General features: G+C 42.8%; 1 protein-coding gene across 19 annotated transcripts; it reads right to left on the bottom strand.

Moving 5' to 3' along the window:
* Positions 1-1,755: 1,755 nt before the first annotated feature.
* larp4b (La ribonucleoprotein 4B) lies at positions 1,756-26,491 on the bottom strand. 19 transcript variants are annotated; one of them, XM_069511551.1, is made up of 17 exons: positions 25,872-26,491; positions 21,499-21,632; positions 14,705-14,885; positions 12,126-12,299; positions 11,682-11,760; positions 10,687-10,823; positions 9,929-10,032; positions 9,233-9,343; positions 8,940-8,993; positions 8,536-8,742; positions 8,208-8,314; positions 7,501-7,764; positions 6,622-6,667; positions 6,169-6,339; positions 5,647-5,837; positions 5,376-5,487; positions 1,756-4,778 (listed from the first exon to the last, which is right to left on the bottom strand). In XM_069511551.1, the coding sequence occupies exons 2-17, from the start codon at positions 21,577-21,579 to the stop codon at positions 4,446-4,448; spliced, it is 2,352 nt and encodes a 783-aa protein (XP_069367652.1). In that variant the 5' UTR covers positions 21,580-21,632; positions 25,872-26,491; the 3' UTR covers positions 1,756-4,445. The 19 variants fall into 19 exon arrangements, with proteins under 19 accessions (XP_069367652.1, XP_069367653.1, XP_069367655.1 ...); XM_069511552.1 differs by having other exon boundaries at positions 6,622-6,646; XM_069511554.1 differs by having other exon boundaries at positions 14,732-14,885.
* Between the last annotated feature and the right edge of the window lie 705 nt (positions 26,492-27,196).

The raw sequence follows: 27,196 nt of genomic DNA, 5'->3' as shown, positions 1-27,196 counted from the left end.
ACAAACTGCAACTATACAACATAAAATAATTCCCGACACACACAAAGAGAACAGAAGCCGGAGCTTCGAAGAGGACGTTGTTGGACACGCAGCTTTGCAAAGTTCATCAATGAGGTTTCCCCACACGCTCGTTCTGACAGTAAATAAAGATGGACGACAGGAACGCTGCCCAATAGTGAAGCCATAGCATCTGGTGGCTGGCTGCAGCATAGCCCCACCTCCTCCATGTTAGTGGATGGGACATGTACATAGCAAGGAAAAAAAAAAAAAAGTACACTTTTAATGCATTTTTCTCAGAGATGGTTTCTGGTATTTTAGGTAGTTCTTATCGCTCTGATGTTTGTTTCTGATCAGTTTGGTTTGTGTTAGTTATTTGATGATATAAAAACATGACTGCAGCAGAGACTGACTCACGACTGGTCCAGCGCCTTCGATACCCAGTTCGTTCGTATTCGAGATATTTTGGCTTTGTTTCAGGGTGGAGGGGGGAAGTGGAGACGCGTCGTCCATCTTTATATAAAGTTCATAGTGCACAGCGAGGAGGGGGTGGAGTCACACCTGCACATCCCAGGTGTGATCGACCACACAGGTAGGAAAATATGGAATGAGACAACTGACAAGAAAAACATTTTTTACAATCAGACAACCTGCCCACGCTGCAGAGCGGAGCGGAATTCAGACTCCGCTCACCCAGATAAAAAAAAGTTAAAGAAAAATATTTTCAAAAGCACAACATTAAGTTTTTTTTTTTTTTATATCCTACATCCAGCTCGATAGCGACATTAATAGTTCAACAAGATCAATATATTTTTATAATCATTTTAAGGTACCTCTTATATTTTTCTGAGTATTTACAACTGTACAAGCAAAGCACACACTTCAAAGTGCACATATTTAATACAGTATTGACTAGTTTTGCATTTACAAGGTTTATATTTTTCCCCCAAAAAAAAGAAAACAACCTGAAACGATTAAACAAGAAGAAAAATCAAAATGATTCTTTTTCGTACATTTTACAAAAACAAACGAAAAAAAGCAAAGTGGAGAGAAACTGCTGTTAGATTTGTACTCTCTCTCTCTCTCTCTCTTTCTCTCTCTCTCTCTCTCTCTGTGTGTGTAAGACTTGTGACGTCTAGTACGACTAAATATTTTCCACGTGTCACACTTTAACATTTGGGGATTTTTTTTTGTGAAAAGAAATAAACTCTATGCTTTTCTTGTATAAAAGTTAAGGCAAAGTCATTTTTCAAGTTTAAATAAAATTCAAGTTTCTCAAACACTGGATGGATTTTTTTTTTTTACATTTTGTGTAAAGATAGAGACCTCGACGCGTCTCTATTTTTTCTTCTCCCTAAAAAAACAAAAAGGAAAAAAACTTAATATTTCTCATGGAATAAACAGCACTGGTTTATAAATAAGTGGATATGGTGAATGTTCATGTCTTTTACCATTTCCACCAGTGAGAAAAAGATAGGGAAAAATAATAATCGACCCATCCAAGTGCATCTCAGTCCTTCAAAAACAAAAATCTTTATAACAAACTCAAGATGTAGCGTCCAAATCAAAAGCAGCTATGAGCGGGAGAACAGGCTTTTTAATGAAGCTTTCCCTTCTGCAGACTGTTTTTTTCTTAGTGGGGTTTCCCAGAATGATTATTGTTGCAGGAAGACTTTGGCGAGACATGCGAGGTCCCACGTCGCGTGGGTTTGCGTTTCCCCCGAAAAGATACCGTGTATAGTACAGTGGTTATTATTATTTTTTTAATTTCCTTTTTTGTTTATTACGGATTTTGCATCTGAAGTGACAACTTCGAAAAGATAAACCCGAGCACACGACTGACGGGGAGGGAGGGGTTCTCACTTCGACTTCAATACGTCCCAGAGAGCAAACGTTTGACATTTTTTAATTACAGTTTTATGTGTTTTATGTGTCACTTTACCCACTGATTACACTTTTAGACGACAGTAAAACATCCGAGATTTGCCAAAGTGGCTGCTACAGAAAACAGGCACCAAACCGTAACCAAATTCGACCGAGTTCAACAACTTCCCTCCCTGAATCTGCGTTCTTGCTACTTTACTCGGAATAAAAACATGTCTCGCAAACCCAACTCCGACTGACAGTGTTTACGTCTCCATCCTGAACCACAGGCTCATGGTGAGTAAAGGGCGTAAAAGGTTGTTTTCCTTTACTCTGTGCTTTAAATTTAACTCCTGTCGGCTGCAATTTATTTGAGAAGACAGGCCTGAAGTAGCAAGAAGAGACTGTGTGCTTCGGTAAAACTTTCCCAATGTTGTTTTTTTTTTTTGTTTACAAGAAAGTTTTAAACTCTGGACAGATCAACTGGTGCAAACTCAAATTAGAAGAATGTGACGAGAATGCGTCTTCAGAAAAAAGGGTAACAAAAAGAAGACAAACAACCCGAGTGGTTAAGACTCAACACTGAGGGAAATGGAGAAGCTGCGCATCATCACTCCAGGGACGGACTTCACAAGACCGCGTCAGATTTCCCTCATCAAATTCCTGCTGTAAACCCGCCTGACTCCTGTCGGCCGAAATCATCACATTTTTAAACCAAATATTTCACACTCCAACATGTCAACCTAAGCCCCCCTCAAAAAAAAGTCCCCACTCTTCATTTACCTTTTTCCTGAAAAAAACCATTTGGCCTATTCAACAGTCTCACTTTCAATTTTCACCGAAGCACTCTTATAATGAAAATCCTCACTGACATAAAACCAGAGGCCAAAAAGCCGAACCAACTCGAGCCTACACAAGCATCGAATCCTTCAGGGAAAATTAAAAAAAAAAAAAAATCAGCATTAACTTCAGTGACGAGCCGTTGGAAATAAAACAAGCTGGACAAAACTGATGCTGCAGAAACGTCCGTCCTTCACCACAGCGTGTTCAACAGGAATCACAAGGCAGAGCGAGAAAAACAAAAAGGCTTCAGCCGTTTATCTTTAGAGATCGTGCTGCAGGGTCCGTCAGCTTATTCGCTCCTGGAAAACTGAATTTGCATTTCGTTTTAATTCCTCAACGTTCAGGATCAATTCCCTTTTTTTTTTTTTTGCTTCAGGTAGGAAAATCGAATAAGTTTTCTCGAGAAAACACGAAACGGTGCAAATTAATTTCTGCAGATGTAAATCAAGTATTTCTATGAATAGTATGAGATGAGCTGTACTAACAGATTCCAGGAGTCGACATCTAGCACCATAAGTCGGAGAAAGAAGTAGAAACATGCCACTGTCACCACTCTGTACCAAAGACTCAACCCTACAACCTCCTTACTGACAAGAGTCTGCATGATGGCGAGTGGAAATTTCCAAACTGCTTCAGATGAGAACTGAAACCAAGGTTTGCGTCTTCCATATGTGCCTGCTGATAGTTCGATTCCACAGGTTTCGATAGGAAACAAGAAGAGGGATGTGAAACATTTTCCCAAAAAAGGCAATGCCAAGAAAACTGAGCTTCCTCAGACTTGTTCAATTTCTTCACACACTCTTATGAACACCGGGTAAAAACCACCAGAATCAATTTTGGCCATCGATTCCTAATTTGTCTCTAGCAAAATCTTTGTTAGTGGTATCCAAATGCCCTTTAAGCCTGACGCTAAAAACCGTCACTGGTAACGCATCATCAAGCTCTGTGACATAACGAGCCAGTCAGCAGTGTTAGCAAAGAGTAAAGACAAGCAAACAGCAGAGGGAGGCGATTCTGTACAAACAAAACAATCAGTGGAAGAAACCGCTGAGGCGACACCCAGCGAAGATTACCAGCAGTAACTGTACCGACAGTCTGCAAACACAAACTCAACGTGTGAAAAAGAAAAGTCATCTGGTGGAAAAGAATCTGGAGAAAACAACCCGCAGGTGATGTAAACCAAAGAATCCAGAGTCTTGTGATGAGAATTAGATGTTAAGTTGCATATGAAAGTGATTATGTATGTTAAAAAAACACATCTGCTAATTATGACCCATAATTAAGCTACATAACGTTGCACAACAGTGCCACTCAAAATGCAAACAAGCCCGTCGCTTTGAGAGCCAAACAAGGTGGAGTCTGTTGTGCGCACTTTTTCCCATCATCCACTGGGGTTGCTTCCAACAATGCCCTGCTGCTTCACACACAAGACTACTTTAATTCCACAAGGCCGTCTGGACAGAATGAATACGTTTCAGTGTTGCCTGTGCCAACTTGCAGACTGACACAACTACGTAACGCAAACAGAGAGGAGCTCTACATGCACAGTAAAGTGCTTTTCGTCTGCAAGCCCTGATCAAGAAAAGAAGGCGTCCTCTACGCTTGTTTGTGACTGGTGATTCTGGGATATAAGTATTGAGTAGCCCTGACTTATATTTCCTTTTTTAAACGCATCAGTGGAGCATAGTGGGGAGAGGGGGGGGGGGGGGGGTCAGAGGACTTGGGAGGGGCGGGGAGTCTTCCTACTGCGGAGACTTGGGCGGGGTGTGGTGGGAATCTTTGCTTGGGGTTTTCCCTGGGTGTGGGGGTGGGGAGGCCCATCGCCCGGGCGGCCTTCTGCCCTCCCTCGGGGGTCTGCCCGGGGTGATGGCTGCCGAGCCGGGTTTGGAGGAGGGAGGGTGTGTCTCTCTGAACTTGGCCTCCCCTGCATTGGCGGACGCGTCCGGGCACTTCCTCTCCTCGCCTGCAGGGACAGCGCAGGGTGGCTTGGCTTCCTTGGGGGTCGGTGGTTGCTGTAATGTCGGGGCGTCCTTCACCCGCTGGCAGATCTCAGCGTAGGAGGGCTTCCTCAGCTCCTGGCAGGGAATAACAACGACAGTCCTTAAATATTCTGCTCGTCCACTCACAGACACCACATTTATAAATCAATGAATTTCTTCCTGTTGATGTGAGTTTCCACTTTGTCTTCTATGACATCATGATGCAGATAAACAACATCCATCTTTTCTACATCATAGACAGCGTCTTTTATTTATTTGATCTATTCTGTTATTCATTCTTATTTTGTTAAATAAATAAACACATATAAAATATTAAACAAATATACAGCAGAGCAGAATTTAACCAGAACTGACGTTTTTCTTCACTCTGACGAAATGAGGGAGGTAAGTGCAACACAGATTTAAAACTTGCCCTGCAGTTGCATTTACATCCTTTCAGACTGATATCTGTGTCCCCACCCTGGAGGTGTGAGAAATGGAATCGTCTGTAATCAAAATCAATACGAGACGGTGCAGAATTAAGGCACGATTAATTTACCCACTTAATTCACGCTGGGATCGATTTGCCTGTGATTGAGATGTCTGAGGGGGGGATAAGCTTTAAAAACAGGGGGCTGGTGGGGAGACTGAGATGAGGGAGGGGGGGGGGGGGAGAAAAAAATCAATACTGACTGTGGCAGCACCGTTGACTTGCACTGATTTGCTTGCAGTGGACAGAGTGCCAGGAACTCGCTCCACAGACAACTGCACCTCCTTTGGCTTCGCCTCCGTCACCTTCACCTCCCTAAAATGATCAACAGGAAGCACCGTCAATGAAATCATTAGTGAAATACAACAGACACACCTCACAAACTACCTGAGCCATAATAAGTATGAATCACTCTTACGCTGGGGTTGCACCAACAATCTAGATAACGACCTCATGAGGTTCTTGAAGACTTACGCTGCTGGGACGGAGGGAGCGGGACTGTGCGGTGGGCCAGCGGCCGGGGTCAGTGTCGGGGCTGAGGCCGGGTTTGGAGTGGTCGGCGAGGGCTGGAAGTTTGTAGGCATCGGGGAGGTGGGGGAGCGAAGCGGCTCTTTGTTGGCCGCTGGAGACAGAGCTACTCCAGGAGTGGACTCCGCACTTACATTCTGCAAAGACACAGACACATAAAGGAGGTTAAAAAGTGATTATAAAGCAAGATGTGGTGTCCCCGTGTAAATTAACACAATGTAGTGTTATTTAAGGAAGGTGTGTTTGTGGAATTAAAGCAGATGAGAAATTAAATCCTGTAACTCAACATTTTAATTAATACTGTAGTAACACAACTCTCTTAACATTCAAAGAAAATCAAACCCAAGGTTGAATTAATAAAAGGAATCATCCAACAGTAGTGTACTTTAGGTTGTATATTGAATCTGTGTGTTAGTTAAAATACACCGAGCCCCTCGTGCAGAGCTCGATGTTAAAATCAGTCCGTACCCGTTCCTTGGCAGTTCCCACAACCACGCTGCTGGCCAGTCGGTTGTCGAACACGTCGTCTGTCTTGAGCTGGCCGGCTGCTCCGGGCAGGGGAGGGAAGCTGGAGAGGCCTAGCTCGAAACTTGGAGACGGGGGTTTGGGAGGAGGCGGTGGCGACTGGGGCGTCACTCTCTGCATGACGGCAACAAACGCGGGGTCAAAGGACAGAAACGACTTTGTGACACAAACAAAGCCAAACTACATGCAACAGCGATGGGAGTGTGAATAGTTTTAAAGTCACAGGGTTAACAGTTCATAAAATACTGCGAATAATGACACTACGGGATAAGTACCCAGCTGTCACTGTCGCACCATGAAACTACAAATTCAATTCACACCAAGGATAAATACATTTAAGAGAATAAAGGATATACAACTACAATATGAAGACAAAGACACTAAAAGAATACTTACTGTAAACTTTTCATCCCTCTTTTTCCTAGAAGTAGAAACATTTTTCCTTTAAGAAAGAGAACATCTCAATTTACAAACATCCGCTCAAACATCCACTCAGTGAATCAATGACTTTACCTCGCACAAAGTAAACACTGATTCCACACCAGATTCACCACATGTAGAGAGTTTCCACATCGTTAGACTGTTGTCTACACTTAACGGCTCATAGTGTTAAACTTTTAAAACGCCCGACTGCTGCTACGATTGCTCCTGCTGCCCACACTACTCTGGAGTTGAGTGACAAAAACTCTGCGCTGTAGTATGGACAGACAAAAACAGAAACATCTGGAAACGATGGGGGAGTCGCCCGCATTTTCTTTCTGGCTGGTTCTTAACAGTCACGACTCAACTACCAGCTGTGAATGCAAAACAGTCATCTCTTGAAATATCTTCAAATGGTTCATGTCTCTAAAATCTGTACAACCTAAAAGGTTCTGCGAATAAATTAACGATACTAAATCCTACAAGCACTAAAATCACGTTATAAACAAAAAAGACTTGTTGCTAAATAAACAAATTGATCCAAAACATTTGTAAATATAGAAGCATGAACAATATATGTCTTAAGTTTCTTTAAATTATTTGAACTATGAACATTCTCTAGTTTTAGATATATGAACATTTTTATCTCCACTGGTTTCTGGTGCCACTGCACATAACCAAAATATTTTACACCTCACGTAAAAAAATAAAATGATCGCAAGTGTACAACGTGATCTATAAAGGATCCTTAAAAGAACATTTTAGAAACTTCTCAGACCAAATAATCAGGCCAGCACGATACCGTTAACTGTCTAGTGGTACCTAGTGGTTCTTATGCATCAGAAAATGTCGTACCTTCCTCGACCAATGCCCAGGGAGTAGTCTGTGGTTGTGGGCTCAGTTACTCGCCCTGTGCCGACGGTGTCCCTACGAGGGAAGGCCGCAGTGGAGGGTAACCTAGTTCTGGGCTGGCTGGTGGGGAGTCGTGTCGGAGGGCTGCTGCGCACACCATTCAGCCTCTCGCTGGGGAAGCTGGGAAAAAGGGCCGGGCTGTCCAGAAGCCCTGTGCTGCGGTCCGCTGTCGGGATGGTCGGCCTCAAGTGAGGTTTACTGTGATTCCTGTAGGGTTAAAAAAAAAAACATATGATGAGAAAAATGATGCAGCATCAACCAGCTGCTTTTAAGATACAACATGAACTCTGGAAAATGTGGATTTAAGAATGCAGCAGGAGATTCTACGGGTCGGACGTGTTCACATCAACAGAAAAAGAATTCAGGCCAAGGGTGTATAATGTTTAACTGCTACAGAAAACACCGGGGTCAGACTTTATTGCCAAAACCTCTCAAATAGTGTTGCTTTACCCTCAATGTCAGGAAAATATCCAAACTTCAGTGCATGTCTGAAAGCGCGCACTGAAATTTCAACTGAACCAAAATATATGTTGTTGTTAAAACTTCAGAAGGACGATAACTATCATTGCGAATAATTGATTTTCATCTCTGTGTATGAACAGGGATGTTCTTTCTACTGAATCTTCATCTGAGAGGACAGAGCTACAAACCTGTTCCTGAGCGAGTAGTGTCTGACAGTGAGGGGGGACGTCGCTGGTTTGAAACTGTGTGATGTCGTAAATCCGTTGATGAACTGGTTGTTGTGAAATGGGGCGACCTGGTAAAGAGAAAACAGATTCATTAGCAGAATTATTAGGAATCCTAACACCAAATGCTTGATATGCGTTTTATTATGAAGTTGTTTAGCAAGGAATAGCTTAAATATTGGGTCTACCCTTTTTTTAATTTGAAAACAAACTAAAGAATTAAAGAAACAAACAATGTTTTTAATGCGCCACTCGACAGCAGACAAAAAGTTTCACATTTCTTGAAACTCACCAGCGTTGGGTCGATGAAGCTGTGTGTAGCCGACCAGGCCTGTGGCGTGATGAGGCTGTATAAAGGGAATTGCTGCTGGGGGCTGTAAACCGGCGGGATGAAGTAGGACGTGTAGCGCTGCTGGGCATACGGGTTCACCTCCACCGGCCGGTAACCGTTCTTTGGCATGAAAGTGTTGATAGCGATTGCCTTCGCCTTGATCCTCGCCTGCGCAACAGGGCATGAAATGAACACAAGCCAGAAACATAATTTACCCTTTTTTTGTTGCATCCATTAATACTGAGGCCCAGAGTTCAGTGCATGTCTGAAAGCAGCTATGTTGTGTTGCTTGTCTTGGGGAAAGACTTAGTTTGTATATTTTTCAGGTGTTACTCAGTCCGTGTGCGTTTGACCATGCAGCCTACCTTAATCGGCTTCCCTTGGAAGGTCTTCACCTCCTCCCGCAGATACTGATATGCCTTTAACAAAAAGTGAAGTGGGCGACACAACGTGAGGTAACAATTTGGTTTAAATGTAATCAGGAACATCAGAGTACAAGATGACTCTTTAAGTGTATCACTAACAGCACACGATCAACATGCAAAGGTTTTTGTAAGAACCCAAATAAGGTATAAAAAAGGGATCCACAACAAAAAAGTTGATATCAAGGGAGGGGGGGAAGAGTGAGGACATTAAATGTACATTTTTCACTTGTTACCTGCTGTGCATCTGCTTCTGATTCAAAGGTGATGAACCAGTTGTCGTTGTAGGCAAATTCACAGTTGATGAACTTGGGTAAGTTGTCCCCTTTGAAAAGAGCCTCGACCTCCTGCAGCACAAAACAGCAGGTCAAGGGAGGTCACGGAATGAAGTGTGTAGAACTGTTGACACACTGACAACCAACTTTACATAAAACCCAAGCTGTGTATTGGAGGTGCAACAGTGTTGTTGTCAGGCAAGTGGAATCAATGCAGACCCTGCACCTTTCACTCAAGTTCTGTTGCACACGACCGCCATACATCACTGGGGCTTTCACCATCAACTGCTTCCAACTTGTGCAGTTCACATGAACACACAACTGCTTTGATTTAACTACATCTCTGGAAGACACAATTAAAACTGTATTTCTAACGTTAATGTAAACTACAGAACTGCATCTTCAAATTTTGTATTTGTCTTCGAAGCACAGAGTGTGAATAGAAGGCCAACAAAGAAATGTGACTGTGAAAAACTATCAATCACACACATCTGTATATCTCGGTGCCTTCATGTGAGCTTTGCCTGAATTCAGCGTGTGAACGGAGCCAAACTGTAGAATAATCACACTCCATGTCTTTGCTGACTCATGCTGCCGGGAAAACAAGGATCGATGATTAGCTTGTTGCCACGGTGAGAATAAAGCACGTTCACTGACCTCGATGGGCGTGCTCTCGGGAACCTCTCTGAGGATCACAATGCAGCGGTTCTGATTGGGTCGCACCTTCTCCCCCTTCTCATCCACCTGGACCAATGGCAGAGCTGGAGGAAAACAGATGAATGAGTTTTAGATGATGACAATTTAAAAGAAAGTCATTGAAGTTATTCTCGTCCCTCAAAACAGGGAGAAGCATTCGCAGATTGTGATTTAAAATAATCTAATTTACTAGATGGGTCACTTTATACAGTCTATTACACTGAAAACTGTTGATGGTTCAGTTTGACCAGACAGAGATCGACTCTCTAGGACACTTCATTTTGGTCCGGACCTCTCACACCTGATTTTGCTCCAGACTAAGCTGAAAAGTCAGACGGTCCAAAACAAACAAGGAAGGAGTGAAAGCCCCTCAAATTAATTTACAAAATCTTGAGACGGACCACACCACAGAGCCATAAACTAAAAGTGTCCAGGCAGAGAGGATTCCTTTAGGTAGTAAATTAGGTATGTATATAAATTACTGAAGAGCAGGCGAGGCTCTGCTGGATGCACTTCAACAACCTCTCCTGGGAAATCAACCTCAATCACAACGCTGATAAAAATTCTGGTGAGTTTGTCTCTTCAGCAGATAAAGCAGCCACCTTCAGAGTCCTGGTGCATTCATGAAATCACAGACGCTAATAAATGTTGGCTGCAAACAAAAACACATTACATCACCAAGTCACTTTTGATTGGCTCTTAATAGACGCTTAACTCACATCGTAAAATGTCGACGATCAGCTCGACATCTGTGCTGAGCTTTTTGACATGGTCCAGGTTGGCCACCGTCACAATTGGCACATACTGGTCGCTGTCCATCTGGGAGATGAGGTACATGTCACTGGCCAGATTCTCCCTGAGAGACAAAGAAGCAAGGCAGCAAAGGTCAGTGAAACTTCCAGGGCACGGATTAGACAGTAAAATGTCCCGTTGCTACCGTGTGGTGTTGAAATGTTACTTTTCTCTACACAGGTAATGTTGAGTGTTTGATTATCGCCCACAGAGTCACGGCTGTCGTCACATCAAACTACACCATCGATCCAATAAACACGGAGCTGCTTGTTTTACGATACGTGAAGAGGTAAGATGTGAAAATGTGAAGCGGTGGCCTTTTGCCACAAGTGCACCTCTTGAACCATCTCCAGTTCACAGCTGTTGCACACTCGGCTGCTTTACTGGTGCAACTGCTGAGTGGTCTCCAAAAGAGCTCATTTCACTTTCTCCAGATATTTTTCTCATCTAGTCCAACTCAGTGCATTCAGGTTTCCTTGGCATGTTTGCCGTTGTTTTTGATTTTGGTGCCAAGTCAAAAAAGTATTTTGTGAGGCCTTGATTCTTGATTCTTCCCAAAACCAGCAGCTTCCTCTAATGATCACTAAGGAGCAGCCACTTTTCTTACTGTGGCTCAATTTAAGTGCTTTCCTCCATTAACAAGTGTGAAACACCACAGAAATATGAGGCTGAAATTTTGGACAACGTGAGGTTCAGTAGAATATTTTTCCATCCGAAGCACAGTAAAACTCACAATGCAAGATGATGAAGGACAACATGACTTGAGACAATGAGTCTATAACTTCTGGCTGTCAAGCAAAAATCTGTTAGGTGAAAGCTCGCTGTAAGCTTACACATTTTCATTTCAAAAAATACTCCTCTGAGCTCATTGAGATATAAAGTGGAAAGAACTGATAAAGTTAAAGTACTAAGGTAAACTCACCGGGAAAGACAGAACTCCAGGGTCTTCTTCAGGTGCTCCCTCAAGCCTTCCTGGGGATTCTCAGGCTGGGGATCACTGCCTGCTGACACACATATGGGAAATATCTTCGTAAATTAAAGAGCAACACGACGAATCTCTGAACCTGGGGGCAGAACATTTTTCAGACCAATGAGATGTAAGGTTGAGTAAAACAAAATGACAACAAAAGCAGGATGTGGGCGGAAAAGAGCAGAGATGGTGAGAAACTACACATTTACTGACGTGAAGAAACAGAACAAGAGAAAAAATGGTTTATGTTAATTCTTTAGAACCCGAACAATTTATCAACGCTGCAGAGATTAACATGTAACAGACATTTTAGTAGACACATTGTAAACCCCCCCCACTGATCTGTAACCAGCCCACAGCCTGCTCCTACAAGCAACCAGTCACTAACCAGCCCACCTGTGTGCCCAGGCTGTCCGGGCTCCGAGTATTCTGTATAGGCTGGCTCGGCGCACTCCAGGGGGACGGGCGCCGTGGGGGCCGGCTCAGCCAGCATTACCGGTACCGGTGGAGGCTCATCTGGGCCGGTTAGTAGTGGCTCCTTGTAAGCCTTGTCTTCACTGGCCTCATAGCCTGTGACAATCAACAAGAGGAAGTATAATAATTATTTAAGTGCCTCATGTTTGAGCCGCGTCTCTAAAGTCGTTTTTCAGACATGAACTCCGGAGAATGTCCACACATTTTCCATTTTCTTTTCATATATGAAGAACGCAGCAGGAGACTGTCCGGGTCACAAGCGTTCGCAACAACAGAACAATCTCCGGAACATTCAAGCGAGGGGTGGAGCCTGTAGAGCAGCAGGAGGCAGGACATTACGTTTAAATTCTGCTGAGGGAAGATCAGTGCTTTTGTTTACAACCTCATCACGAAAAGCTCTCGAATCTCATGGTCTTTCCAAGTTCACGTCTTTCTGTGCATCTTCTACGTGTATGGGTCCTCTTTCAGTATTTCTGTTTCGCGCCTGTCCCGTGTTACAAACGACATCAACACGACCACCGCCTATTCTCTCACGTGGCCCCACTGGGACATTATCTGCAGTTTTTACTTGGGATCAGAAAAACCCCACATAGAGCACAGCCGGAAGTGATTGTACGGAGTCCAGCGCATGTCTGAAAGCAGCTTAATAATGAAAGATGAACCTGATGTCTGATGTAATGATCTAAAGCAGCTGACCTCACAAGCTCATCCCCTTTTTCTACTTTGTCTATGACACATAATAATACAAATACATTCCAATAGAGTAATGTAACAATCTAGGCAGGGCATGTTCAGCACCTCCGCAGTGATAACTATAAGAACAAAATCCAAGTAGTGTTATTATATTATAATTATCATGTTAATTATTTAGAACCCGAACAAATTATCTACACTGCAGAGATTAACATGAACAGACATTTTAGTAGACACATTATTAAATTGAATAGTCCTTGCAAATGTTTCACAATTAAAGTCTACTGCAAAAGTAAGGAATTACAATTTTTAACTTGCTTTAAGGCTTTTAATGTGAAACATCTGCGAGTGGTGACATAGTACGAAATGACCAAGTTTGTTGGGCTGACAGAATTAGTGCAGTAGAAGACACTTCATGTTGAATTAAAGAAAAGAGGAAGTGAAGGAAGTGACGCAGGCAACACTACTAACATCAAATGAAAACAGAAACAGAAAACAGGGAGATGTCTCAATGAAGAATGATGCTTGCAAAGTGTTTGTGAAATAATGCAGTTTCAAATAAAGGGCTGGTTGCTCTTAAAGTCGAGGTATAGGAAGGGACCGTCAACTTTTCTCTTAGTTCTGATTAAGATGAAACGGCCCATCACATAGTTCTCTTTCCAGCAAAAAATGTAAAGAGAAATTCAACGTAGTAATCTGAATGTCCTGAATTAAATCAATGACTCCTTCTTGGTGCTGAGAAATAAACACCATCGCCTTAACAACACCCTTATCACTCATCACTGATCGAGCATTACTCGCTCAAGGAACAAATAAAACTCGATCAGCAGGAGGTTCTTTCCCTGATGACAAAGTCATAGTGAGTCTGTGGTGGTGAAACGGGCCTCTGCATGAAAGGCCTGACTATGCTACATCACCCATCTTCTGCAATACATTTCTACGCAGACACAGAAGACGAAATAGGCCAGAACGTCAATCAGAGTCAAATGCAGACTAATCAATAATTTCTGGTTCGCAGCCATATCCTGGTTGCCTCTGCATTGGCTATACTTGGCTGGGCACATTAGAGTGAGTGATTATGGTCATTTGTGCCGAGGGAACAGTGACTGCAGTTGGAATATTCATAGCTCATACTAAATTGAGCATGAATGATTAAAGAGGTGTCTTGGCATGACGAGAAAGTGACAAGAATAGACAAAAGCAAACTAAAATTAGGGTTTGTGCATAGCGGATATTTTGCTACTATCTTATATTATATATATATTTAATTTGGGGTATATGTTGGCAGATGAGCAGAAGATTGGCTGCATTTACTTTACTCCATTTGACCCAACAACTTCAAATGACTCATCTATTCTGTTCAATGTTTGGGTTTAAAGGACAAATGAATTATCCAGATTGTTCACGTCTAACTTCCACTTTGATTCCCTCAAAGTTTCAGTGTTTTTACACTAACTAACGCTGCCGGACTAGTGAGAACTGTGTCTTAACAGACTCATACTACTAAACTGTTTGTGAATATGAAATACTTTGAGTACATAATATTCAGCTGCAGCAACTCGTCTTCACTAATTTATTGTTTTTTGAACATAGGAAAAGATGGAGAACGTCACTTGTATGTTTGAGTTACATGTGTTGTGAACGACGCACTGCTGGAGTTCTCTTACTGCCTTGCGATAATGTATGTTGTGAGTAGGTGCTATATAAATAAAACTGAAATTGAATAGAATTTAAAACGTATGACATTGATTATTATTTCATTGCATTTACTATCAAGGCCATAAACAGAGAAAAGATGAGGTCATTACATTTTGTATCCCGAACTATTGGCTGACCTTCTGGGCCGGGGTCAGCCAAACTATCGCAGCCTTCCTTCCATGGCTGCAGGGCAGCAGTTGTGGTGTCAGCACTCCCGCTTGGGTCCAGGCTAAACATGTGGTTGGCCCATGCTTTCGCATTGGGGTTGAGGTCTGAAACCTTGGCGGATTCCTGTGAAGAGACCACAGAAGTTGGTCAGTTGTCCATTTAAGCCAATGTGTAGCTGTTCTTCAAAAGCATTTATCAACTCATTGTACATTACACTGATCACAATGTTTACATCATCTAGACTGTGGCGACCCACCGTATTAGATTGTTTCATAATGAACCAAAAACCTTTTTACACTTGTCATAAAAACATAAAATATCTATAACTTGGTGTTTTGCTCCAATGCTGCATTCTATAGGTGTGTCCAGTGCTATATGGATTGTTTTTACTGTAATGATGTAACATGGAGCATCAGTTTACATCTTCAGATCATTGTCTCTCAACGATTCCTAGGAGGGGATCAAAAATACTCAACATATTCATACGAGAATTAAAATACATGAAATATGAATCCATTTGTCAGTAAAGACAATATTCTAACAGTATTAGAACTGATGTAACATAACCACTGAGTATGAAATAAATATATACATGTCCGAGAAATCCATAGTCCCCCTCCCCTTAATGTTGGCAGATGATCCAGGAGACCGGGTAGTGGTATGATGTGGCATTATCATTTTACAGCAAAGGGACTACACTTAAATCACATGTCTGTGACAGTCAATCACCAGGAAAACAAAACTGAAAGTTTAAAATAAAATATTTGTGAATAAGGTTGGTTAATATAACAATAGCAATGTTCCAAGTGACTGGGGAACACACATTTGAATCCAGACTGGGGTAAAGGAAGACTTTACCACATTTCTGGATTGAGAAATCCTTTGACAGACAATCACACGATCAATGATATTACTGCTTCAACTGCTTCCTCAGTCCAACAAAATCTGACAGGAACTAAAATACCGGTACAATCTGACGGGGACCAGGCCTACTCACCCTGGCTGCCTGCTGGGCATACTCACAGAATCAAAGCAGCAGTTCAGCATGCATGTCTCACAAGCTAACAGACTGTAACCCAGAGCCGTGGTGAGAGCCAGCGTTTCATTTAAGTCCTGAGGCAAAACGGGCCAGGCGCTTCCTGCCGCTGGTGGTATAAGACTCAGCTGCATCCAATCCATGATTAACACAAATAAACTGAGTCTAAGTATCTTCACAGGCAGACAGACGAAGACTCCAGACCAGCATTGTGTGCCTTAAGCCATAACCGGGCTCCTTCAAGTGAAGCAGCCACCAGCACACCTCTGCAAGTCACCCCCCGTCAAATCACAGCCACACTCTGTCTGGCTCCTGAGATCCAAGCGGCTCGGTTGATTCAACAAATCTGATGACAGCACTGAGGCTCCGTTGCCTGGCTGGGCTAAGCTGACGTTGCAGACGCTGACTGGCTCTCTTGCTGCTGTTAAACATAATTCTCTGTTTTTGCTTTGTCGCTGTTGCAGTGAGTCATTCTCCAGTGAAACACTGGAGCTGACGAGGGAGTGTTAAGTTGCACACCTGAGCTCAAACGACGCCTGCTCCGGTGATCCACGCGCTAAATCAACCCTGAGGCATCACTCAAATTAAATCGGCCCCACATGAGCCTTGGATTTAATAGATTATTCTGCCAACGAGCAGAGTTTCTGTAAAAAAAGAATTAAACCTGCTTCTTATTCAGGAAACTGCAAAAAAAATCAGTAATGGAAACAAAAGAAGAAATAAAGAGATTCAAGGAGTGAGGACAGAGAGGTAAGCCCGACTTGATACAAGACCGCCATCACAAAACTGCGTTCCTGGGTCGTATTTCACAAACGCTGCGCTAAAAGATCATTTGGGATGTGTCTAGCCAGACAGACACACGCCCCCACCTGTGCCAATAATCCAGCCCTGCACTAAAGTAAAACTCCCACTCCAGCCCGACTGGCTGCCATAGAAACCGCTGCTGACATCACCGGATGTGTACGTTGTGGGCACCGCTTGACCTTTCAAAAATTTTTAAATGTTCCCTTCCTTCACAAAGGAGGAAAAGGTTAGCTGCCTCCCTGATTGAGGGTGTATTTTGGGAGGAGACGAGAGGATGTGATTCATCATGAACCGTGGACAGAGACGAGTTATTGTTAGTGTCACCAGAGGGCAGCCGGTGTAGCACTGGGTTTATTGCTGCGCATCTCGGATGAAGGCGAGCTTGCAGCCGCAGACAGGAAGACAGAGACAGCAGAGTCCTTCAGGGGAGAAAACAAAACAGCTGAATTTGGACTTATCCATCTGTCTGCAGACCTGAGGCTCATCATCCCCGTCTGACAGCCACAGAGCTGCAGGAGACAATGAGCTAGATGAGTGCTGAGCATTCAGGAGTCAAATGCATCACAACTGCTGTAACGTGCTTCATCCTGAGCACAAATTACTACGCAGCTCTTTTAATATGACATGAGCACATCAGATTCAAGGCTGTTAGACATTTCCAATTCAGTTTTTCCCCGTAGCTGCTTTCAGACATGCACTGAAGTCCAGACATTTTACTGAAATTATCCCGAGTATGTGAGAATGCAAATGTGTGAGTCAATTGCTTCAGGCATTTTCTTGAATTTTCCTGCCAACCTCCTGTTAAAATGTCAGGGAAATGTCCATGTGAGAACATTTCGGCGCTGATGAAGACGTCAACTTGGAAAGATGACGAGATTCAAGCTTTTAGTGATTAAAGGGAAATGATATTCTCCAAGTTGCAGGGATGATTTTCTTTCCACGGTGGAAGTTATACATAAATATATCTTGCCTCCTGCTGCTCTACACAATCACCAACCCTCGCCTTACTGTTTTAAAATGTCCTGTTGTTGTGAACGCATCTGAACTGGAAATTCTCCTGCTAAGTTTTAATGTGAAAAACAACATTCATGTCTGAAAACAGTATTGGTGAGCAGCATTCAAACCCAATGTTTCATTTTTGTGACCTGGACTAACAACCACTTTGCACGCAGCATTAAAACAGAGGGGGGGGTGAAATCTTGGCATTATGTGAGAGTTAAAATACTGAAAATGAATTTAGGGCAGATGTTGGTGAAAATAGTGCGGGGGGAAATATAACATAATATTACTATATATAATATTTTTATGGCAGTTTTTGGTCATTGACATATTTGTCCAGTAATAGCACCCGTTATAAAAAAGATATAGGATATAATATAAGGATGTAAATAAGTCATGTTCAATTTGTGGTCTTTAACACATATGTGCAAAGCATATGTGTCTGTGTGTGTGTGTGTGTGTGTGTGTGTGTGTGTGTGTGTGTGTGTGTGTGTGTGTGTGTGTGTGTGTGTGTGTGTGTGTGTGAGAGAGACAGAGAGTGCACGTAAATATGGAATGAGGTGGAAAACACAAGGGTTTGGTAGCACCACATGGCTTGTGTTACTATTGCACCAGTTTGTTTTGGATCTAAAGTACATTTTGATAACTTAAAATAATTAGATTTCCAGTCATCTGAATTATCTTGCTCATGACTCGATTATTTGAAAAAAAAACATGACTCTATTTTCTTATTTCACTATTCCTATTTTTATTGTTTAGGTGAATTTATTCTGCCCTAGTTAAAAACTGCAGAAATGAGCGTGGAGCCTTATCAATGGGTTCTTTTATCTAAATTCTGAGGAAATCACTTAACTCTCAAAGTCACTTCCCTGAGTCCAAAACTGTTTTACAGTTTTCATACATTTCCTCTTATTCATGATTTGGGCCAGGGTTCATTGTGAGGTCAACTGGCAGCAGCATGTGACTCATCTATAAACATAAAATGAGCGTTTACAAAGATAACCTGGACGGAACTTGTGCCTTTTATGACTTTTCAATGGAAACTGACTTTGCTCAAGAACCTTGACATCCTGAACTGTGCATATTCAACCCTGCAGGCAGCATTTTGGGTCCATGACCGCTTTTCCCACCACTAATCCCGGCCTGTAATGAGACCTACAGCCTAGGGCATTACCCCACTGGACTCCATCAAGGACGAGAATCTCCCCTTCCCCTTTGCTGCCAATCTTCTTTCCAATCTTGAGCATGCGTAAATGAGAGTGGAAAAAGACAGTGGGCTGTTTCCATTTGCTAATTTTAGAGTTCTCAGGAAAAATAACTTTTTCTTTGCCTGAAGGCCATCCACTTACTTCTTACCCATTTCCTTAGTTCCACATTCTTTCCTATTTAAAGAGGTTGATTGAAAGCCACCAGGGAAACATGACGACACTTCCCTGAGTTTGCTTAGTGACATATTCCCTGGGTTTCCTTTGCATTGAAGCAGCAGTTATGTTTCAACACACCGGGAGTATTAAGCTCAACTAAAAACACAGAGAAACGTGCTCTCTGATCCGAGGAATAATCATTTAAGGCACCGAAGCCTGCAGAGCGGGGAGTGATCTGGAATCTGAACAGGCCGTAGAGCTGGAGCCAAATATTGCTTAAGAGAAACTGATTTTCAATCCAAACCAAGACTTGTGACACAACCAGCCAAGAAAAGCTGCCACCCAGACACACAAACAGGACAGTGGTGGAAACACTGTTCTTACAGCACAACACAGCTGGGGGAGGCTTAGAGAGCCCCTATAATTCACCACCAACCTTCATTGTATTTTCCCTGCACCAGACATCCAAGGTGGGGGGCGGGGCTTTAGTCGTCACAACCAGGATTTACCAGTGTCTTGCTGAAAGATGGTGTAATATCCCACCATGGTGACCACATTTAGCCCTGACATTCTTTGCAAAACTCACATGTGCTAGCGTCAATCAAACCTGCAGGGCTGTGTAGCACCCTGGGCGAACCATACAGCCTGCAAATGAATATGTGCGACAGATCAAAATAATCACTAACTACATTATCCTGTGAAAAGGAACAGAAATACAGGTCTGTGACAGACGAGATGTTCAGATACGGATACCAGCATCAAAAATGCCTCGGAAGCTGCCGAAAATTCCGGGGTTGGGCATCGGCAAGCACACAAATCGATGTACCGACCCACTACTACGTCTTTTAAGTTTATTAGTTTCACCGAGAAAAAAAACTACAATTTTCTTTTCCCATTTAACCTGAGCCAGGTCATGATAGCAATTCTCCCTTCATACAGCAATCATGATCATTCAGTAAAACACAGAACCTGTCAGTGAACCAGGTCTGAATAAAAGCCACACATTAGCATTGAGTGAATAATTTTACCCTGTTCAAAATTAGCAGCTTAATTTAGTCTAGCTGCTCAGGAAGTAAACGTCAGACACTTCCTCCGCACCTTGGTTTCTATTAAAACTGTTTATGTTGACCCATTCAAACTACTTCAGCCTCTGAGGTCAAGGTGGAGCGATGACTGATGACTACAAGCAGATATTGTTTGGTCTGCTTGATGGATGACAGCGAGGGCAGCACTAAAACATCGGCTCAGAGGGAACACGGGTCCTGAATGCATCCGTTCTAAAAATAGTTTCCAAAACATGAGTTACAGCTGGATGATTCCTCTGTGTTGATGAAAACTATCGACTTGGGTATAAGTTATGGCAAATCTCTGATTAACACCCACGGTGACCTTTTGTAGTTTCAGACGCACCAATCACAAACAAAGAAGATGGACTCACGTTAAATATGCTTCAGGTGCATTTCGTATGGATATGTTGACCTTTTTATGGTTTAGTTACTTTGCAAAATGAGAACAAAATTTAACTGGAAAAATAAAAATTACATTGTTATAGATTAAACTAGTAAGTAAATTTTACTTGTCACTATTTTAACACAGTGAAAAGGCCACAATCTTTTTAATCATTTAAAACTTCTAATACTTTAATAAAGTTAAAAGACATAAAGGCTGATTGCATCAACATGTTAGTTATTTAAATGTCTCAACATCCCCATCAACACTGAAAATGACAATTCGAGTGTGCGACTAAGACAAAATCACACACATTCAACAAAGGAGAAATAGAAGCATAAAGAGACAAAAAGCCAAGTGAACACCTGGAAGAAAGAGCTGCAAAAACACTTCAAACAACACCCACACCCTGGCTTAGCGTGATGATAGTAACCTAACATCTCATTTTTCAGTCACTTTCTGACGAGGCCTCGGTTTAAGCTCCAGCTTGTTTGGTAGACAGTGCGTAATGTCGTGTTGACACATCTCATCCATGGGAATCAATCATCAACTGATGCGCTACTGCACCCACGATGCACCGCTCTGTTTTCAGTCCTGGCTTTCATGCTCCAACAAGGAACAAAATGTCACATCTATGATCAATAGGGCCACTACAGGCTCATGAAAAGAGAGAAATAAAAACAGGTCATGCTTATTTAGTTACAAGAGCTGCCTCTCTGTTCCTTTACTTCTCTATTATACATAATCAGTGTGGGAAATCAAGTCCATTCAAAAGCAGGCTGTGACTTGAAGACTGCAAACACCCAGTCCCGACATAATATTAGCATTAAAACAAAATAAGGGGGACCGCATCTAGGAGACACAATCTTGAGCTGTGGCAAGACATCTTTAAAAAAAGGACAAAACTAGAATGTCAATCAGTACAGCCCATAACTGCACCAGAACCGACAGTCACCTGATATTCAATATGCCATATTTTACCATTTTCTAACATGCATAAGACTGGATCCTCATGTCAATACATCAAGATTATTAGACATTCAAGGCACAAAACTAAAACATGTCTGATTTGTGTAAAACTCACCAAATGGGAGTTCTCTTTTGCCTCTTGCACTTGCTGCACCTGTGGTTCAGCTACAACTTTCGTGTCCTGGTCAGAAGTCATGAGCCGTCTGCTTCTTGGCTCCTCAGGGAGAAGTCTCTGCGTCACCAAGTAAGCTACAGGGGGGCAGAGGGGACGAACAAGTTAGATTCAAGAGCAAATGTTTATCACAGAACTGTGGCATAATACCGGTTGTACCATGTGCAAAAAGAACAGGGGGCCGTGACCGACAGATGGCTGAACTTTTAAACAAAGCACACAAACACCATCAATACAAATATTGTTTTACTTGTTGTCAATACATGTTGTACACAAGATAATATGTGGTGCGTTTATTTTGGATGTTTCATTCAGAGGCTGCTCTTCTGGTAAAATTAATTCCACTTTTCACCGATGTGACAATGAGATATGAAAAAAATGAATAAATCAACTGTCAACTGCTGCCAACCTGTAAGCTACGGAAAGAGAGGAGGGACATTAGTGTATAGGACGGATGTCTTGACAGACAGGTTTTACAGAGTTTAAAAGAAGGAACAGGAAAAGCCAAAGAACCACCTTGACTTATTACACATTTATTACACAATCCAACTGCTTTCTTGGTGACGTGGAAAATAAATGATACACAAATAAATGACACACACACACAAGGAAGGCTGAGCTCATGGCTTATATGTAGACCAACACGCATCAATATAAATAAATGTTGAACTTTAGGCTAGATACTAATTTGTCCACATGAGTGTTTCAGCTTCAGATCGGTTTGAATCCCCGTCTAGACTAAATGCACTAATAACAAATCACGTGACCACTCAGGCACACCGGGCATGCGTGTGCCAGTGTACACGGATTGCTCGAATAGCAGCTTGTGTGTTCCACATGTAAACACAACAGCTGTTAGCAAAGACAACAGGGTCAGCAAAGCTTGTAATTGATTATCAGTCGTGCGTTCTACACTGGTAGTTGAGGCTATCCTGTGAGGGGAGTCTGACAAATCAAGGAAGGCTACGTCGTGATTGTAAAGACCCAATCGCCAAGTGGTTGAGTGTTTACCAAACATCCCCCTTTCTGTCCATCCAGAATAAAACACAGCCCAGAGGTTTCAAATCATTGAACATGAATCAGCGCTTCTCTGTTTAAATAGCTATAGAACATCTAGCGTGGACATCAGGCGTATCTGTAGCAGGGTTGACAATGTAGTAGTATGGATGTTGCCTTAGACTTTTTAAGAACCTATGGAGACTACATGTTGCAGCACTGGTGCGTGGATCAGGTTTCATCACTACTTCATCTCTCAGGCTGCAGTTTCAGCACCAGACATCCTAATGATTAATCACTTCCACTACATCTGACCTCAGCGCCACACGTTTGCAGGCAAGACAGGATGAGGATGCTCCACCGAGTGCAAACAACCACTGGCAACACCTTCTCTCCTGTCCCGATGGGGCTGTTTGTAAAGCAGCGATAATGCAAGCACAACAATCGCTGCCTGTCTCTGACAGTGGCCCTGTGTTTGCATACAAAGCAGAAAAAGAATGGCATGGCTGTAAAGCTGGTGACCTTTGATCCACATACTGATTCCCATACACGGCATGTGTGTGTGTGTGTGTGTGTGTGTGTGTGTGTGTGTGATGCAGATGTGATTAATGGGGCTAAATACAACTCTCCATTATTTCTACTCAGTCATCAAAACAGATGTTGTGTGATAAACTTCTCTGAACAGTTGACTTAAAACCTGTTCATCAGCTGAACTGTACACACCCATGGATCAGTTGATGATAGAAATACCAGGCTGAAGTGAAGCATTTAATCAAGTTTTCTGTGGTTATGCAGTAGCCTCATCGCAACTACTAATTATTTACATTGTGGATAATTCTTACTTTTTCAGTTAAACAATTTATCAACATCGTCTATGAGACATTTAAAAGAATTACCAAGCTCGACCTGACATCCTCAATGGTCATTTTGGTTTATACAATATCTATCTAATGTTTCTAATTATTCTGTGATTCTAATACAGAGAACCGTAACGTATTTGGTGCGAATTGGACATTCAATACAGTCAATATTAATAAACTTTGAATAAACTAGCAACTGTTGGCCTTTACTTGCCACAGCTCAATTACCACAGGTCAGTTTTACAGTTTAAGAAAGAAAGCTGTAACCTGCATCACCACAGGCAAAACAAAGAGACAACTCCAGACCGGCATCGAGTCCATTACAACTTTATTTGTGTGTCACATGAAACTAAATGAGCAACAGCCAAAATCTATTTACTTTAAAACAATGTTGCTGTTGGTTTGTTAAGGGGTTAGATTCAAAAGTGAATTTTCAAAAATTAAGTTTTAATGTATGTGTTTTAATCAAACGAGAAATAATAGAATCTCAGTAACGTCATAACTCTGCCCAGGGCCACCAGTCCTCTTAAATTCAATCAAATTTCACACACTCGTGAATATAAATCCAAAGAAATGTTCCAGATTTTTTCCATCCAGATCAAAAAGTCCCATCCTTCCACCAAGTTTCATGAAAATCTGTACAGTGGTTTTTGCATAATGATAAACAAACAAACCAACAGACAGGTGAAAACACTACCTCCCAGGCACAGGTAATATCCCCTGAAAAGGTGCCTGGTTGAGCTTTCTTGTCAACAAACAAGTTCTGTTTACATCCAGTGTAGAAAATCACAAGACTTTGTGTGTCCAGTGTTTCCCCAACAACTGTACAGACCAGGCGAGCGGGAGCCGCCACAAAAAAAAAAAACTGGGAATCTCCACTGATTGATTTCTAATGTTTGCGGTTCAGGATTTTTTTAGTTATGAAACAAATTACTGCTTGAATCTAAACAAGATTCTCTGAAAACTGTTGCTTCAAACTGGACAGATTACAGTTACATTCATAGACGTGTGCATGATTAACATGTGTTGTATTAAGTGCAGAGACTCAGCTGTGTCAAGTCAGCAACCATGAATATGTAAAAGAAGTAAATATATTACATGTACACAAACAATATCTTCGGTGTACTATAATTTTTGAATTGAATCAACAGGCAGCCAGTGTAAATAGAGCACACCTAATGTAAACACTACTAATACCTCAGGGAAACACAGTTTGCTGAGATTGTGACAGAGCTTTGGTCTTGTCAACAACTGCAGCTGGAATACACACAACACACAGACCAAAGCTGCGTGTGATGCTGCTACACTTCTGAATACAGGTTTGGGATCGCCATTTCACTCAAATGTTTGTGTGTCTGTCTCTATGGCGGCCATTGTTAGACTGAACAGGCGAACATCCTCACGTGAAGTTGTGACAGACTCAGTTGGATGATATCCATGAGCTCCAACACACATGTAATGAGTGATTAAATCTAAATTTAACGATATCAGTCAAGTACAAATACAGTTATTCTAATCCGTTTGAGTATTGAAAACCATCTACCTTGCAGCAGAGTAAGTTTAGCAAGAATACAGTAACGTTCGTGTGAAGATTGTGCAATAGAGAGCAGAGGGCGATCACATGAGTCCTGACAAGGTTTGCAATGCGGTTTGACCCGGTTCATCCCATAAAGAGGCTGAACCCGGTCAGTGTGGGCACATTTCCGCTACAGATGCACTGAATCATAACATCCAGACAGGGCCTGGACCAAAACACACGCCTTCTTTCCACCCTGCACTATCACAAGAGGTGATTTACAACCCAAATGCCACTTTGTAGTTCGGAAATAACCCCGAGATTCAACCCCTCCGGTGAAAAATGCAACAGTGCGCCAACGAGTTTATTTTTGGTGACTAGCCTCCGCTGGTGGAGGATGGTCACCAGGCATCTTGCATGTCCCTGTCGGGAGGAGGGGTGAGCCAGTGTTTATCCCCAGCCAGGCCGGCTACAGCAGCGTGTCTGGGTCCACTTCACCACTCGCACTCTGCAACCACAACCAAAGACGCAATGCAGGCGTATTTAGTAGCTGACACAGCCGAGACAGGCTGCAGCTCACACATGCCATGCCCATGCCAAGGGCCGTGAGTGGGCTTCCCGAGAGCGAAGTGCAGGCTGGGTGAGGGTAATAAATGAGCCATAAAATGGAGGCTGCAAACACACCGGGATGACTCGTTCTAAAGTTGACTCGGTGTGGAAAGTAGCAGCCGTGTCTCGTTAGCTGGCTTGCAGAAGCATCCAGTGAAAGATGGCGACCTCCGGCGTGAATTCGCGGATTCCCCCCCTCCTCCCCTCCTCCCCTCCTCCCCTCTCCTCAACATTTCCGAACTGACTAATATCAAGTTAGCAAGCAGGCTAAGTGAACCTAGCTGTACAGAGCAGTGCTGCGGCGGCGTTTAACCGAGTGTTGGGTGCTTACTCACCTGTCACTTCTCACTGCGGGGCGATGCAAAGAGTTTGGCGGCGGTAGCAGCTGCTGGTGGCGCTGGACTGAGGCCTTGAACTGGCTTCCAGGCTAAATACGCAGGGTATTAGCTAGCAGGCTAAATCAAGCACGCTAGCAACAACCAACCGGCTTACCGCTCTGAACTACACCGCAAATACGCTTCAGAATCCCGGGTGAAACAGCCACGGCCGGTCGTAGGACGATGAAGAAAAAAAACGACGCCCCCCTGTCGAAAAAGGACTTTACAAAGAAAATACAAAAACAAACAGAACAAAAAAAAAAAAAAAAAAAAAGAATAAAAGCTGCTCCCCCCCGACCAGCACTGCAAGCTAGCTGAGACTTAGCTAGGTGGCTAGCTAGCTAGCTTGCCTATCAACTTCGTGCAGTCGGGCTCGATAAATCTGGCGCCTGGGGGTTTCACAGCGAAGTGCTCGCGGCGGACAGCGGTGCTCTGCGGGAGAGGGAGTCCGAAGAGCGGGGCGAGGGTCCCTGTGTGAAGCCGGAGAGAAGCCGCTGCTCGCCTCGGAGGTTCAGACGCTCGTTAGCTACAGACGACGCCAGGAATGGAGAAGTCGCTGTTTCCTTTCCCTTTCGAGTGAGGCGCAGAGCTCGTCAACACCGCGGGGATGAACCACTCTGAGGCACTGGCAGCTTTCACGACGCTCGGTGCTGATGGTAATGGAACCCCCGGTGAGAAGAGGAACAATTAAAATTACAACACACCGATGAACAGAGAGACTCGAGCTTTTTTAAAACACGAACGCTGCAAAGTTGCGCACGATCCCCGAACGTGACGTGAAAAGAAGCGAATATAAAAAGTTTTTTTTATTTGTAGATTCAAAGTACTCAAATAAATCTGAAAATAAATTTATTATTATCCTCACTTTGTGTCCAGTCGAATATATTATCGAATATTTCTGTGGGCAAAAGAGATGAAGGATAAAATATTATTAACCTGTATCATTGTGTTGTGATTTTGTGTCTGTGGTCATTCTGTGTGACTCTAGTGATTTTGTGTCTGTGGTCATTTTGTGTCTCTAGTCATTTTGTGTCTGTGGTCATTTTGTGTCTATAGTCATTTTGTGTCTGTGGTCATTTTGTGTCTGTGGTCATTCTGTGTGACTCTAGTCATTTTGTGTCTGTGGTCATTCTGTGTGACTCTAGTCATTTTGTGTCTGTGGTCATTTTGTGTCTCTAGTCATTTTGTGTCTGTTTATCATTTTGCGTCCTTCTCTCTGGTCCTTTTGTTTCCTTGTGGAATCTTATTGTGGTTGTTTTGTGTTTCTTAGTGTTGTGTTGCCG

This window comes from Paralichthys olivaceus, chromosome 16 (assembly GCF_024713975.1).
Source record: "Paralichthys olivaceus isolate ysfri-2021 chromosome 16, ASM2471397v2, whole genome shotgun sequence".
NCBI lineage: Eukaryota > Metazoa > Chordata > Actinopteri > Pleuronectiformes > Paralichthyidae > Paralichthys > Paralichthys olivaceus.
Note: the sequence above shows the minus strand (reverse complement) of the source record. Positions and strands in the feature narration are given on the sequence as shown.